Source organism: Sprattus sprattus (genome assembly GCF_963457725.1).
Source record: "Sprattus sprattus genome assembly, chromosome: 11".
Lineage (NCBI taxonomy): Eukaryota > Metazoa > Chordata > Actinopteri > Clupeiformes > Clupeidae > Sprattus > Sprattus sprattus.
The window spans coordinates 22,969,322-22,985,071 of record NC_137909.1 but is presented as its reverse complement, the minus strand read 5'-3'; the positions used below and the strand labels follow the sequence as shown (position 1 = coordinate 22,985,071).

Genomic DNA, 15,750 nt, shown 5'->3' with positions numbered 1-15,750 from the left:
GTGAAAACTACACAGGAGGCATAAGTTACACAGACACATCGTCATACTGTTAGGTTATTTTTCTTCAAACGATTCGTTTGTTGTTCACATGTCTTTCGTTTCGTTTTCAAAATATAATTGTTCTAATACTAATATGAATCAAACATTTAAACAAAATACAACATTAGGATTCATAGATATTGACCAGATTGATGCAAATCATGAAATACATTTTGTTGACACAGTTCGTTCCTTCTCGCTCCCCGTATTTTTCTCCCCTCTGTTCTAAACTGAACCACTCATGCGCACAAGTGGTCGAGCTTCTGCCACATTCCCCGCCTGAGGCTGAAGCTGAGAAGAAGTGTCTATCCGCTTCTACTTTGTACAAAACGAAGCGAATTCTGCAGAAATTATTGTAAAATATTAGTTAGATCCACCTTCCCCTTGGCACAGTATAAAATACCAACTTGAAGTGTAACCAAGTATCGGCCCGGCCGTGAGTAGTCTTGCTTTTTTATTGTTTGAATGGACCATGGCAGTGCATGTGGAAAATGAAAGAAAATATTTAGGACGTTAGCTCCTAGTTAGCTGTCGTTACTTAAGCTGGTTGGCTAATGCTATTACTCATTGTGTGCTGGCTGCATTAAACACACATTACTGTTCAGTTCCCGATGACCACTAACTCAAATTCAGCTGGTCAACTACACCTTTCAGCGAAGTTAATGAATGCTATCTATTAAGCTAGTGGTAGGTTAACGTTTAGCTAGTGACGCTTAATTTCCCATCACCACTGTTTGGGGTTAGCTTACCTTGCTAGCTGGATGAGTCTCTACAGAAGGCCTCAAGTGCTAAGCCAATGGGCTAGCTAACGTTAGCAATTTTTTCCATGTACAATTCTTTGCTTTCTAATCTGCACAACCATATACTATAATGTCTTAATTTTGAAGTGGTATGTCTCCAGATTACAATTTGTGTCATTTTCTAACAAGACTGAGGGTGAATACCTAACGATAACAGCTGTAAGTAACTGCACTGTGGTAGCGATGTTTGCTTGCGACTCGGCAACGATGCCAAAGTGGCTACAGTCATCCCAGGCCAGTAGCTCGACAGCTAGCTATCTTACGTTAACCAACGTTATTTGAGATTTCAAGATGAAAGTGGTACATGTTGATTCTTCAGTGAATTCACTAAGTAACGTGTATTTCAGTGTGATTTCCTTGTCAGTCTGTCTAGATAGGTGGTTGATTTTGGACCATATCAGTGAAGTGTCCAAAACGTGGTGAGCTCTCCTACTTTGGCTAGGTTAGGGCTACTGTTACCTGGCGAGTTTGCTAGTTGTAAACATTAAGATGACATCAGTCTTTCTTTGGTGTTTACGGCATGAGGGTTGTGCTCACCCATTTGCTGTTAGGAAAATACTGCTATCTGGCTGCCTTACTTGGTTTTTGTGTAGATTGTTTGGTACCTAACTTGGGTGCATAGCGTGCTGCGATAACGTTGGTGTAGGGGAGATCATTTCAGGTGAAGTATGGCTTGCCATGCATATTTGCCTACTGTTAGTTGAAATTGCACAGAAAATCCAGCGTAAGATTTTGAGTTCTGTTGGATAATCTCATCACTAATTTGTGAGGCTGCCGTCCATTTGGTTTACAACAGGGGCGGTAGAACAACGTTAGGCTTGCGTTAGTTTATCAAAGTACTCTTTAGGTTTTGTGCGATACGGTAAAGATAATACAGAGCCATTAAAGAGCCTAAACGTGATTTTAACATTTGGAATCCGAGTCTCTGAATCCATCTGAAGTTAATGTCCCCGATTAGTGTCAGGAGGATGTCTGTAAGTTACCTCCAATGATGATGACTGAATAGTCACGGCCTTTTAGTAGGGAACACAACTTCATTTATGTGGTCAATCTTGTACTATAACATGATCTGTACATTGGAATGTTTTAGATAGTTCAGTTTGTTTTGCCTTGGACATAATCACACTGTGTTTGTGTTTTCACATTTGTGCTGTGTAGTTCTTTTGGCAGTCTGGCTGACGTGGAACCAGTTCCAGCAAATCCATTCTCCCCGCTCCATCACCATGGCAACAGAGGAGAAGAAACCAGACACTGAAGCCACTAAAACACAGTCGTCATCATCTGGCTCTGGTAGCCAGAGCAAGGTACTACATTTATCTCCACCTGTCTGAGTATGCATCAGGGGAAACACAAGGATGCCTCCACTGTGCCCTTGGTGAATCTTAGGGCTATATAGCCTTTTTGCTACTTTGACACATGCATGTGTCGTCTATAGCCTAGCTATTTAGTGAACCTTACAGGTTCACCAAGAGAGTGGTAGCTGAAGGTAACTTTTTAGCAAATCAGTTTAATGAAGTCAAACTCTGTGATGTTGACTAAAGACAATTCAGAATTAAGCAGTTGTATGAATGTCTGATGAAACTAGGTAGTTTATCTGTGGTTATCCCCACACCTTATCTATTATTTTTCCCCATCATGAAAGTACAGAATTCAAGGCAAGATTAGGCACTGAACCTTATGAAAGCATGTCTCTCATCTCTTACCGTTCCTTCTCTCGTCCAACCAGTCGGTGCCAGTGAAGCCAAACTACACCCTGAAGTTCACGCTAGCTGGACACACCAAAGCCGTCTCCTCCGTGAAGTTCAGTCCCAGTGGAGAGTGGTTAGCCAGCTCCTGTGAGTACATCATTATCCTGATTAAGACGAGAATTAGATTGAGAAAGTTTGCGACTACAATATAGAATTTTTTTACCCAAATATGCTGCTTGCTTTACTTTTTGAAGAATTCAATTTGTTTAGACATCTGTCTTTCCTGCCTACTGGAAATTGTATTGGGACACATATGGATGGATTGCATAAATCTTTACTGTCTTCATCTATTGTCATAGATCTTTACTGTGCATGTTGTATGTTCTCAAGCTGATAAGTGCCTATGCAAAGACAGATTTTGTGAGAATTTTCTGCTTATTAATCGAATTCTGATTCATCAGCGGCTGACAAGTTGATCAAAATATGGGGGGCGTATGATGGAAAGTTTGAGAAGACAATATCTGGACACAAGCTTGTGAGTTTTATTATTGTTCCAACAAATAATATTGATTTTTAAAGGATTCATTCTGCTCTGGTGTTGTTTAGATGTTTGACATATCTGACCTTTAACCTCTCAGGGAATCTCTGATGTGGCCTGGTCTTCTGATTCTAATCTACTGGTGTCTGCGTCTGACGACAAGACCCTCAAGATCTGGGATGTCAGCTCGGTAAGAGTCCTGTGTGTGTGTGTGTGTGTGTGTGTTTGTGTGTGTGTGTGTGTGTGTGTGTGTGTGTGTGTAGTGTGTATGGTGATCAGTGGTTAACAGTATGTTACCAGAAGTGCCATCCTTGTTTTCTTGGAAAGCTGGTGTGTGAGTGTGGACTTGTGTTTACGTAATCATTTCACAAAGCTGAGCTTGGCAGTAATAGCGACTATACAGAAAAGACACCTCCATGTTTTTAAAATGGCCCGATACAATGCAAGTTTTGAAAGGGAAGGGATGCTTTAGCAGTGAATGTTATGACCGTCCCCACTACGGCGACTCAGGGTGCCTGGCAGGCATGCCGATGGAGTTGGATTGAGCTGCTGGATAGGTTTTATAGTTAATATCGTTTTTGATATGGTGGTTATTCTGAAAGAAATGCTATTTTGAAATACCAGGCACTGCTAAGTTGTCACAAATACCTCATATGATCATGAAGCAGATTGCAGGGTTGCTTTTTCTGATTGGTCTGTTGTTATGAAACTGACTTTGATTGCTGTGATGTGCTACAAAAGTTGAACTATTTTTAACTTCAGGCACAATCCAATGGACACATTGCTGGAGAAAAACAGTGAGAGGAGACACAACTTGTCAAAAAAGTCCTTTTGAAAAGTAATACACATACAACTGGAATGGCTCTCAGTACAGGGCACACCTCCACCACGTTCTATGCATCCCGCTGCAAAAATGAATACAAATTCATGCAGGTGCCCCGTATCTGGCAACATTTGCGAATTTTAAAACTTAATTACTTGGGTTTTTCCTCTGCCCAAGTGACACCTTTCCACCAAATTTCATGAAAACCGAGCCAGTAGTTTTTATGTTATCCTGCTAACAAACCAACAAACAAAGGAACGGAGGTAATTAGAAAAAAAGACACATGTCGCATCTTTTCTGTAGAGCTTCTGTTTACTGAAGATTTTTCTCACTGTAGTTTGTAAAACACGAACAACTACTGTAGAGTATATGATTGAGTTTATCCATCCTTGGTCTCTTATCTTTAATTCTTATAAATACATTTTGCAGTAAAGCTTGCACCCACAGGACCGTACCTCACCATCTTGTTCATAGCTTATCATCGTCTAAGACAGGCAAATTGCAGGAGCAAGAGACAGTTGCTTGCGTACTCATTGATTCCAACTTCATCACTATGGTTACAGTCTCCTAAATTGAACTTAGTTTGAGTCGCCATGGTAACAGCAGAACACTGCGTTTTACCTCGTATTATCATGGAACAAGTGGAAAGAAGCACTGCGGTTCTCATAGAGTTTTTATCATGCCTCATTTCTTATCCACCAGTCTCTTGCCTTTTTTTCTGTCTGTAGGGGAAGTGTTTGAAGACGCTGAAGGGCCACAGCAACTACGTGTTCTGCTGCAACTTCAACCCTCAGTCCAACCTGATTGTGTCTGGGTCGGTGAGTACCTTTACTGGTCCCCTTGGGCAGTCTGGTTCTGTTTTGCTCCTGATCGCAAATAATACAAGAGGTCCACACTGGAGCCCTGCAAGGACTCTCATGTAAAGGAAATCTATGAACAAGGCTGTGAATGCATATGAGGGCTTTTTGTTTTAGTTACATGAAGGTAAACCAAGGCATTGTGTGTTAGCACAGGTTAATCTTGTGTTTGTCTGCAGTTTGATGAAAGTGTGCGGATATGGGACGTGAAAACAGGGAAATGCTTGAAGACCCTACCGGCTCACTCAGACCCTGTCTCTGCTGTAAGTACCCATCTGATCAGAAGTTTTTTGGGGGTCATCGCTAACCTGAGTTAATCTGATTGCTGTTTGTCAAGCACCTGTTACCTCTCCACGTGTGGAAACCATAGGATGGTGTAATAACATTGTATTTCAATGGCTGTTCTTAAAGTTACATTTCAGGTTATTGAAAAACTTAATTCAGTGCCTTTTCGGACCCTGTCTTTTTACTCACTTGGTTAATTACTGGCATTAATTAAATCCATTTTTCAGAATGACCCTTCATTCAACAACTGGCAGGAATTGACTGCTCCACTTGACACTCCTATTTGCATAAGTGGCTTTTCGAGAGCTAAATCCACTTTGCTGTGTGTGTGTGTTTCAGGTGCACTTCAACAGAGATGGGTCCCTCATTGTGTCCAGCAGTTATGATGGCCTTTGGTGAGTGCTCTGGTTTCTCTTTCACCATGTTTGCCATTTGCTGTTTAGCTAACAACCTTGTATTCTAACAGCGCTAACATGAAAGAATTGCATGTTCTTAATCAGCCATTATTTGGACAGAAGTTGGCAGTATGTGCCCAGAAACTTACTTGCTTTTTAACCGTGTGTGTCTTTCTGTGAACAGCCGAATTTGGGACACAGCATCTGGTCAGTGTCTGAAAACACTAATTGGTAAGTGAGCATTGTTCTTCTTTGATGCTAGCTATCTCCCAACCCACCAGGGCACAAAATACTGTTTTGGGTTGAGCAGCCAAATACATTTGATAACATAAGTTGTACGTGTCGGTAATATACCCTCATGTGTAATTTTCATTTCATTTTGCACCATATATAGATTGGATGTAAGTAATTAGTAATTAGTTAGTTTAAAATTGTTTTATCATTATACAATTCGTACTTGTTCAACTTCAATTACTAATATCATTAACAGACAATCTCTAAATCAATCGAGTGGCAGTGGCAGCTCTCAAAGCCTCAACTTTCATAATGGACTCCGCTGTCAATAACCTGTCAAAATGCATGACCTTATGAAGGGACTCCTGGGAAAACTAGGGGGGCTGCTGTTATGCCATTGGCTAATTTAGCACCCTGCCAACCATACATCCACAGTCCTCAGTCCAGATGAACTCTAGTTATTTAACTCATGTAATTTATGCTTCTTACAGATGATGACAACCCACCTGTGTCTTTTGTTAAATTCTCCCCCAATGGTAAATACATCCTGGCAGCCACGCTGGACAAGTAAGTATGCATTAATTCACTAAACCTATATCAGTATTTAACATGCTGCAATTGCAGTTGTGCTACATCAAAGTTGACTTTTTTCTGATATCACTTAAATTAATTTCTCGGCTTTCAAAAGTGAAGTTAATGAGCTAAGCTCATAGGTAGTGTAGGGTAGAACATGTTTTCACCCAAGATCAGAAGCAAAGGACAATTTTAAGCATTTCATTGTTTTATTTGGTAGGCAGTTGACTGTTTTGTTCATTTTTTATTTAATTTTATTTAACTATTATTTTTCTTGAAGCCTGCTGCTTCATAAAACGTTGAATTGGCCTGTTAACCACAGCTTACCACAATCCCATATGTTTCTGGATGAACATCACCTCTGTTCTGCTTCAATTATAAGCATAATTGTATGTGCACATCACAGTAACTACAGCAGACAACCAGTGACTGTGATTGATGATGGTATCTCCAGATTTTTTTGGGCTTGATGCCACTACTAAAACTTCTATTTTATGTGTTGCTTTGTCAATCTGTTTCAAATGCTGCAACAGCCATAGTCAGTGAACACCGCTATCCTTCCTTTTTTGTATTGAGGTAGATAAGATCTTCAGCATTTGAAACAGTCTTGAGAATTCTGGAATTCTTTGAAGCCGTGGTTGGCAACCCCAATCCAGACCCTAGAGTCGCGTTCTCAGGTTACTGTGTACTTGTGATCAAGTGTTTGGTAACTGCCTTGCCTTTGTGCGGGCAGTCTTTGTGGTGTCTAGCTCCCTGTCTGGCTACATACACTATATGGACAAAGGTATTTGGACACCAAACAGTGTTTCTGTGGGAATTGGTTCCCATTCAGAGCATTTATCCAGCACTGAGCCTGACCTCATAAAAGCTCTACAGAATGAATGGGCACCAATTCTCACAGAAACTCTGACTCCAAAATCGTGTGGAAAGCCTTCCAAGAAGAGTGGAAGCTGTTACAACTGCAAAAAGGGGACCAACTCCATATTAAAGTATATGTATTTGAATACAATGTCATTACAGTCCCTGTTGGTGTAATGGTCAGGCGTCCGGATACTTTTGTCCATATAGTGTATTTGCATTCATTGGTAAAGATCAGTGGAGGCCTTATACAAATTGGGGAACAAATGGGTGTGAGTGCAAAATGCTACACTGTAGTCTTGTGTGTGTGTGTGTGTGTGTGTGTGTGTGTGTGTGTGTGTGTGTGTGTGTGTGTGTGAGTGTGTGTGTGTGTGTGTGCACGCAGAGGGAATACATGAAGTCCAGCCTAGCGCTAATGTTGCAAGATGCTAATGTGTACAGAGGGTCACATTTGGGCTCAACATTCTGTGTTTGTGTGTTTCCAGCACTCTCAAGCTTTGGGACTACAGCAAAGGAAAGGTGAGGTTACGTTTTGCTACGTTGAGACCTATCTGGTAGGGCACCTGTAAATCAAGTAAAAAAAAAAAAGGTCATGTGTTATTGAAACAGGACCTACATTTTTGTGTCAGTTTATGGTGAAATCGGAGTGTGTAGCCCTTTCTGATGCTCATTAGTATCAAGTACCGTGGTTCCAAACCTGTCTCTGTTTCACAGTGCTTGAAGACATACACGGGACACAAAAACGAGAAGTACTGCATTTTCGCCAATTTCTCAGTCACAGGTGGCAAGGTATGTGGAATAAGGCTGTCACACTCCTTAGTCCTTCTCCGTGATTTAGGCTAAACTTTACATGCTGGTGCATTCTGTGGTAATAACAAATGATCCCCCCCCCCCCCCCCCCCCATCAGTGGATTGTCTCTGGCTCAGAGGACAACATGGTCTACATCTGGAATCTGCAGACCAAGGAGATCGTACAGAAACTACAGGGGCACACAGGTAGGCCAGGGCCGCTTGAGATTTATCTTCATCCATGGATTGACTGATTATTATTTTATTTTATTCATTTTATATATCAGAATTACATGCTTCAATTCTCTTGTAGACCTAAATGCGCTGATGGTGTATTTGTTGGCCTTTGCTCCATCTCAGAAATCTTTGGCTTACCCGTACTTTAGGTGACTTTGCATAAAGATGTCTGCCTAATAAATGTAAAGGTAGGCCAGTTGATCTCCACACAGAGGGCAGAAGAACAGAGATCCTGTGCCTGTGAGGGTGCTTTGACTTTATTTGTGTCTGAGCTTTTGGTTGGCAGGTGTTCTGGATCATATCTCTGAGCTCTATGAGCCCAGACATCTCTAAAAGCCAGGACAATTTCATTTTCCTATGAACTGTAATATAATAGTGTGTTTCTCCGTGCTGACCTTCTGTCCTCTCTGTCTCCGTCTCTGTCTCTTCCTCCCGTCCTCTCAGATGTTGTGATTGCCACCGCCTGCCACCCCACAGAAAACATCATCGCCTCGGCCGCGTTAGAAAACGACAAAACCATCAAACTGTGGAAGAGCGACTGCTAAGCTTCCCAGAAGTGCCGATTCCAGTGGGCTTATTTTATTTTCTTTTTCTTCTTTTTTTTTTGTGTTTTTTTGTATGTTTCATTTTTGGGTATAAAAGAAGAAAAGGAACAAAAGAAGAAAATAAAAAAGGACTTTTGGCAGATGGAGGCCTGGTTTATCAGCCCGGGCCAAAGAGGAGCGCATGAGCACACTGGGTCCTGAAGCAGTCATCGATCGCACAACCTCCCCTCCCCCCCTCTTAGCTCCACTAGCTCCTGCGTGCACACACACACACACACACACACACACACACAAACACAAACACAAACAAACGGCTCTTTACAACCTAACGCTTGTGCACTACAATACTATCACCTTCCGTTTCTTTCTCTCCCCACTCTCTGTTGGCCTTACGTACTTTCGTCTGTTGATGTTTTTTTGCTTCTCTCTTCTTCCTTTCTACTCGTCTGGGAGGATTGCACTCCTCACACTGTACCTCCCCAAGTAGCGTCTTGTGGTGATGTCCTGCTTTCCCCCCCACACACAGCAAACGAAGAAAACTTTTATCTTTAAACTTAAAAAACGTACTTACTCAACCCTCGGTATCTGCAGCAACACACCATGCTCTCTTTCATTTTTGTAGTGTTTTGTTGTGCATGAACTGTATGGGGTCTCCTCACACAGCCATTGATCTCCCACATCCACAAGTGCGCCTTGTGTCACATTAGGTTACCCTTGTTCTGTTAAGTGTTCCCCCTGTAAGTGTTTTTTTGGTCATTTGTTTGAAGATAAAAAAAAAAAAAAAAAAACATGTTATGGACAGGTGTTTAGTCCTTGGAGGAAGTGACCTGAAAGGAATTGTAGGCCAGCAGGCCCTTCAGACACCAGTATAGTTGACGGAAATGCTTTTAAATGTCAGAGTTAGAGGACGCCTTGACACGCTCCAGTGTGGAATAGCTGCGTCAGTACAGCAGTGAACCTTTTCAAAGGTGCTAACCGTACAGTAAACCAAGGTGCGTATGACTTGTCTTAGTAATTGTAAATAGAGAAGGCTCAGATTAAAGATTGATTTTTTTTTTGTTTGTTTGTTCCCCCCTCCAGAGGAATTAGTTTAATTTTAATTTATGTTTTTCTGTTCATATATTTGTACTCGGTCTTATTTCAAGGTTTCCTGCATCATCTGTGTCCTAATCTTAACGTTAGCAGCTTTATGTTTCGGACGCTCAGCTTCAGTGTAATTGGTGTTTCAAATGCATGTTCCATCATTGAAGCAGACTCAAGAACACAATATATAGTGAGGGGAGGGGACAGGGACACTGCGTAGATTTGACCTCCTATGGTCATGCTGGAGGTTTTGCATAGTGTGAGGTGAACTATGTGACACAGCGCACACTTGGCTGTTTTTGTCCACTTGCCCAGGAGTGCACAGTTCCAAACACCTGCCCTTCGCTGAACACGCAGAGAGAGAGAGAGAGAGAGAGAGAAAGATAGAGAGAGAGAGAGAAAGATAGAGAGAGAGAGAGAGAGAAGGAGAGGGGAAGAGAGAGAGAGTTGTTGCCATACCCATAATTTAATGGATGAATGATTATTTGACAAGGTATTGGTTGTGCAGGAGGTGTATGTTAATAAAGGAGGGGTTACAAATAATGAAGGCAATTGACCATGGTCGTAAACTAACGGGCCACTCTACCTGAGCTTCCCTTTAAAGTTTCTCGTCTCACGGATATTATTAATGAACCTGGCACAATGTTGAAGAAGAAAAAAGAGTTCACAGTGTGGGCTGATGAAACTAATGAGATGAATGGTTTCCAAATGTGTGATGTCTGGCCGAGTACATTATTATGATCAATCATGGGCTGTTACTCTGATGTCTATGAATTTTCTGCCTTTGAGAGTGAAATATTTTACCCCCCTTCTGTCTCATCTCTGCCCTCTCGAACCGAGAGGTCTTGTAGTTCGATAGTGCAGATTGTGAGTTCATGTCTAGTTTGCCTTTTTAAGGAGGCCAGGTTTCCGAGGCCTCTTGCTACTGGCCTCCCCTCCCTCTGTTGTCATTTGGATTGACCCGTGTTGCACCGTTGGGCGTGGAAAGAGCTGCATGATTGACACCTGCTGTATCGCATTCAGTTGCTCCGGACATAACCTGTGACTCAATAAAGACTTTTTTTTTTCTTTTTTTACATGTACAGAAACAGAACTCTCATTGGTCTATCATTGCCTTGGAAGTTTTTGTGTCTCATTAAAGTTGCCATTGCCTGAGGGTATGCATTGGTTATAATTTCAGAGGTATGTTTTTTTTTTTTTCACCCATTAAACTTGGGGGGGTAAAGGACGGTAGTGACTATTACAGTCATATTGATATTGATTCTGTGTTCTTAGTTGTAGTTTTGTTCTTACATTAGGGTACTTTTTTCATTTTTATGACATTTCCTATGCAACCAAAGGTGAGAGAGCAGTAAGGATGGGAAGCCAGCATGTCTGATCAGAGATCTGGGCCGGTCTCCTGCACACCAAACTGAGCTCCACATGCCTTCAGGCCTGTCAGTAACCAACATACATCCAGTCCAAGCTCCAGTTAGTTGTTTTTGAGATCAAAAATGCCTTTTCTCAGGCCAAAGACAAATCTGTCACTTGAGGTGCACACTGTTTACGTAAAGAATCCTATTTCTGATTCAAGATATTGTATTGCCTTTGTTTAAAAAGATTTAAATATGTAGTCACTGGATTAACCCGTAAAACAAAGAATTGAACGTAGTAGGGAGTGTTCTCTTTAAAAGGTTCCTGCAGAATAGCTTTACTACTCCAGGAGGAGAGCCATCTTTAGACAGAAAAAGCCTGGCAAACTGCATCGTTAGTATGTGGTTTTGGTCTCATTGAATATCAGGTAGTGATGGATTATGTTGAAAATAAAAGCTGCATACCACTTCTGGTGCATCATTAACATGAACTTTGATGTGCTAAATTTGTTGTACAGAAAAAGTGAAGTCACATTAATATTTTAAGTTTTTAATACTTTTTTCGTCATTTTCATGAAAGAGAGAACATCAAAGAACAACCCACGGAACAACAGATGACTTTTTCATTTCCTTTAAAAATAGACCAAAAATATAAACGAAAAAAAAAAAAAAATCAACACAATGAAACCAAACAACAAAGGGAGGTGTCATGGTAGGCAGGAACAAAAAAGGCAAAGTACAGGTGCGGGTTGTCACGGGCGACCACTCCTGATTCGATCTCCCAACTCTCTGAGGAGTCTGGCGTTATTTCTTTTGCTAGTTTTCAAAGAAACATTTTACACACAATGTATACAGTATCCCACATAGGGGGAGAAAAAAGGGAAAAGCGGGAGAGGGAAGAAAAAAACCATGAGCTCAGGATAAAATTACATTTGTACAAAAATAGATCTTTTTTTTAGGTGTCCTTTCTAAATCATTTTCCCAACACATTTTTAAAACATTTTCAAATGGACTTGAACGTGTGATGCTGAAACAGTGATTGTGCGGGGCTTGACGCTTTCGTTTTTTATTTACTTTTTTTTTTTTTTAAAGGCTAAGTTTAATTTCATTTCCTAAGACTTTTTTGAGACAGAACTGACATGTTTTTGTTTAAATCCACCAGGCATGTGTGTTTTGACCAGTCATTTCATTTATATATTGTTTACATGACAAAGACTTTTGAACTATTTAGGAGCTGGTGCATGGTCAGGTGGTCTTGCCTTCAGACTCCATTGCTGGTAGAATTTTTTTTTTTTTTCATTTTCATTTTTCTTGAAAAACAAATGTAGGCCAAACGATAAAATTATCACAACAGATTCTGAAAACTTAGATCAGTCCTTATAAATATTCCCACAGTGCAATCAGGCCTGGCTTCAAAATTTGATTGAAAGTACTTCTGTGTCTCCCTCTCTGCTAAAAGTGATGGGAAACACTGAAGGAAACCAATTCATTTATATATATATTTATAAATATACACACATATACATATAGACAAAATATAGCTTTATGGTATATATAAAGCATTTCATTATGCATTCATTCTATCTATGTGATTATTTCTAGGTTAGCGCAAAGGACACATTTCTGTAAGTTACCTGCAGGTTAGAGTTAACTTTTTTTTCTTTGTTAGTGATCTTCATTGCATATGGCTTTAATTTACCTGTGGTCTCGAAACTCAACAGTAAACCTGATCAATCTAAAAAAGGAACAATGACAAAACAAAAGAAAGGACACACCAGACCAAAAATGATTGCGGAGATGATAAAAAAAAACTTAACATTAGGAGCTGTCGTTTTCAAGAGAAAACTGAATGGTCTGAGGCCGACACTTACTAAATAAAACACGTTTTCTTCCATGAGAAGCCAAACTGCTGGTAACAGTGTGTCTGTGTGTGTTTGCGAGTGTGTGTTTTGTCTTTTGGTCAGAAATTTGAAATATTCAATAGATCATCTGACTGTTAAGACATGAGGATGGTCTCTTTGAGGCAAGGCTTAGCACAACAATGACAACCAGAACAGGACTTAAACTAATCCACTGGATATATCTACAGGTCCTTGAGCCAATTCAATATTTCTACATGTCAATGTGTTTTTTTTTCTGAATTCTGTTCAGCAAGTTTACAGCCAATAAAATCTCACTGCCATGTACTGACAAACATAAATGACAATATTTCCTGAATTATTGTCTATTGCTGGTAAGTGAACAGTTTTGTCCAAAAGTGCCATTTGTTTTCTCTAATTACATACTTGTACAAAATTCAAGTTAATTTGTTTTCCTCAAGCACCGCACTGCTGCATGTCCTCCACTAGGGGGCAGTCAAAAAGCATTCAAATTTCTTCCCCCCTATTTTATGCTGGTCACCACTTCTCTTAAAAAAACAAAACAATACAAAAAATAATAAAAAAAAACGTTACATCTTTTCTATATAGCTGGACACCTTAACAATGAGGGAGGCCGGCCCTAGACCCGAAGACCCGTGTTTCAAAGTCACTGAGTGGGGGGCTGAGGCACATGGGAAATCCAGCACATTCTGTGGCCTTGAGACCAGGTTTCTTTCAGCCATCCCATTTGAAAGATGCGGAGAAAAATGGAGAAAAAAAAAAAGATAGCGACCTCACTATGGACAATCTTTGGGAAATGCAAGATGCATAGTTGTACAGCAGCAGAACAGAGAAAAAAGATAAAACAACATAAAAAAAAAACAACATGGAACAAAAAGAACAACAACAACAACAAAAAAAAAACGCTGTCTAAACTAACGAGTATGGGCATGATGAACAAACTGATCCTCGAATGGAGATATCTCACAACATAGAAAAAACAAAATCTCTCTTCAACCATAACACTGCTTTTGTCTGGAGAAGTGCACCCCTGGGTAATGAATGTGTACTTATCATGGACCAGCGCCCTAACACTCCGATCCTACTCCAAGCCCCAATCATTCGATCCTCCAGCAGCTCTGGAAAGCAGAGCCACCATTCTGAAACTTGAGGTTAAGTGCTTAAGTTACAAGAGAGAGTTTCGGAGGAGAGCAGCAGAGACACAACTGTCTGCTCTTCTGTTTGACTGCCTTGTGGGTAACTCAAAAAAGCAGCCTCACCCATCTCTTGGGACGGCCGACCACCCAACCAGGGGTGCGAGGATGAGGATGGAGATGGCGACGACGACGACGAAGAAAGACGCCAGTGATGGGAGGCTCATTATTAGTTGGAGGGAGGCAAATGGAGGTTAGAAAATAATTGCACATAGGCAGGTGACCAAATGAACAAACAGAATGAAAAATGAAAAAATGAATCAATACTAATCGATCAATACTACGTATGGTGGTGGTGGTGGGACTGCACAGGTAAATAGGGTTCATCTAAAGCTAGACTTGCACTGCTTCTGAAGACTGCCTTGATTGTAGGATTGAGGTGAATGTACCTTAAACCACTGTAGGTGGTGCATGTTTGTGTGTGTGTGTGTGTGTGTGTGTGTGTGTGTGTGTGTGTGTGTGTGTGCATGTGTACGTCTCTGTGGACGAGACAAAGGGCGGATCAAGGGACCATTTCTCATGGTGAGTAAAAACTGAATCCCCATGAAAACATTGAATATTCATTCCCAAAACATATCCGACCTCTAGGAAACATCATCCTAAGAAGCTACGAGGAATATCCTGCTCTTGGAGCAGCATCCCCCTCCCACCCTCCCCCCCAGGTCACTGGACATTGCTTCATTCCCATGCAGGGGTGTTCAGCTTTACTCAACCATTAGGGACATTACAAAAGCTGGTCTCAGAGTCATATGCATACTATTGACTCATGTGGGCCTGATTGAGGATCAGTTGAGATGGGACGTTCTCCAGACTGAGGCTGGGGTGTGACTTGAATAGAGTCTGCTCCCTGATCAGACCTCCTGCCCAGCACCTGTCTGGATTGAAACACCCGACAAGATGTGTGTGTGTGTGTGTGTGTGTGTGTGGAGAAATTCACAGTGTCACCCAGTGGTAGGCAGTCTTATCCAATGAGCGCTTGTGTGTGTGTGTGTGTGTTTGCTTGCTACTCTGCCCTAAAATGTAATAAGGAGAACTGCACTCAGTTATCTTCTGCCCTGAATCTGACAGCCGTGATTAGATGGCTGGTTCAGCGTTTCTCCTTGAAAATAGGCGTGCAAACGGACACTCAGGAGCTCAGTCGGCACAGCAGCCCGCAGTCCGCAACCCCCCCCCCCAAACCCCACCTGCCAACACAGAGAGCCTCAGCCCAAAAGTCTTCCTGGAGATCCCACACTCGAATCCAGAACATTACAATTGAAGAGTGTTAAGACTCACATCTGTTTTCTTTTCTGTTCTGTCCTTGTTCTGTTCTCATCGTTGACGGAAGGAACACCTTAACTGCACTGTGGTCACATCCCGTGGTCATGAATCACTAAATGTGTCACTAGGAGAGAGAGACGTTCTAGTGCAGGTTCCTGAAATCCGGATGGGTGTTAAAAAGGAGCTCTGAAAGGATATTAGCATCTATGCAGTTGTAGCATGTAGCATATCCTCAGGGTCTTAAAAGTTGAGTTTCTCTCTCTGACACCCCAAGCTGCTGTCAAGCCACCTGAAACGCATTGTTTTTCTTCCTCAAAACGA

The 15,750-nt window shown here is 41.3% G+C and overlaps 1 protein-coding gene across 1 annotated transcript; it reads left to right on the top strand.

Annotated features, from left to right (window-relative positions):
- The first annotated feature begins 339 nt into the window (after window positions 1-339).
- Window positions 340-8,973, top strand: wdr5 (WD repeat domain 5). The gene is made up of 14 exons (XM_080848244.1): window positions 340-475; window positions 1,998-2,143; window positions 2,566-2,674; window positions 2,989-3,062; window positions 3,166-3,255; window positions 4,617-4,706; window positions 4,925-5,008; window positions 5,370-5,425; window positions 5,610-5,656; window positions 6,151-6,226; window positions 7,576-7,609; window positions 7,805-7,879; window positions 7,999-8,086; window positions 8,561-8,973. Exons 2-14 carry the CDS (start codon window positions 2,063-2,065, stop codon window positions 8,659-8,661), a joined length of 1,005 nt encoding a protein of 334 aa, XP_080704370.1. The 5' UTR covers window positions 340-475; window positions 1,998-2,062; the 3' UTR covers window positions 8,662-8,973.
- Window positions 8,974-15,750: the final 6,777 nt, after the last annotated feature.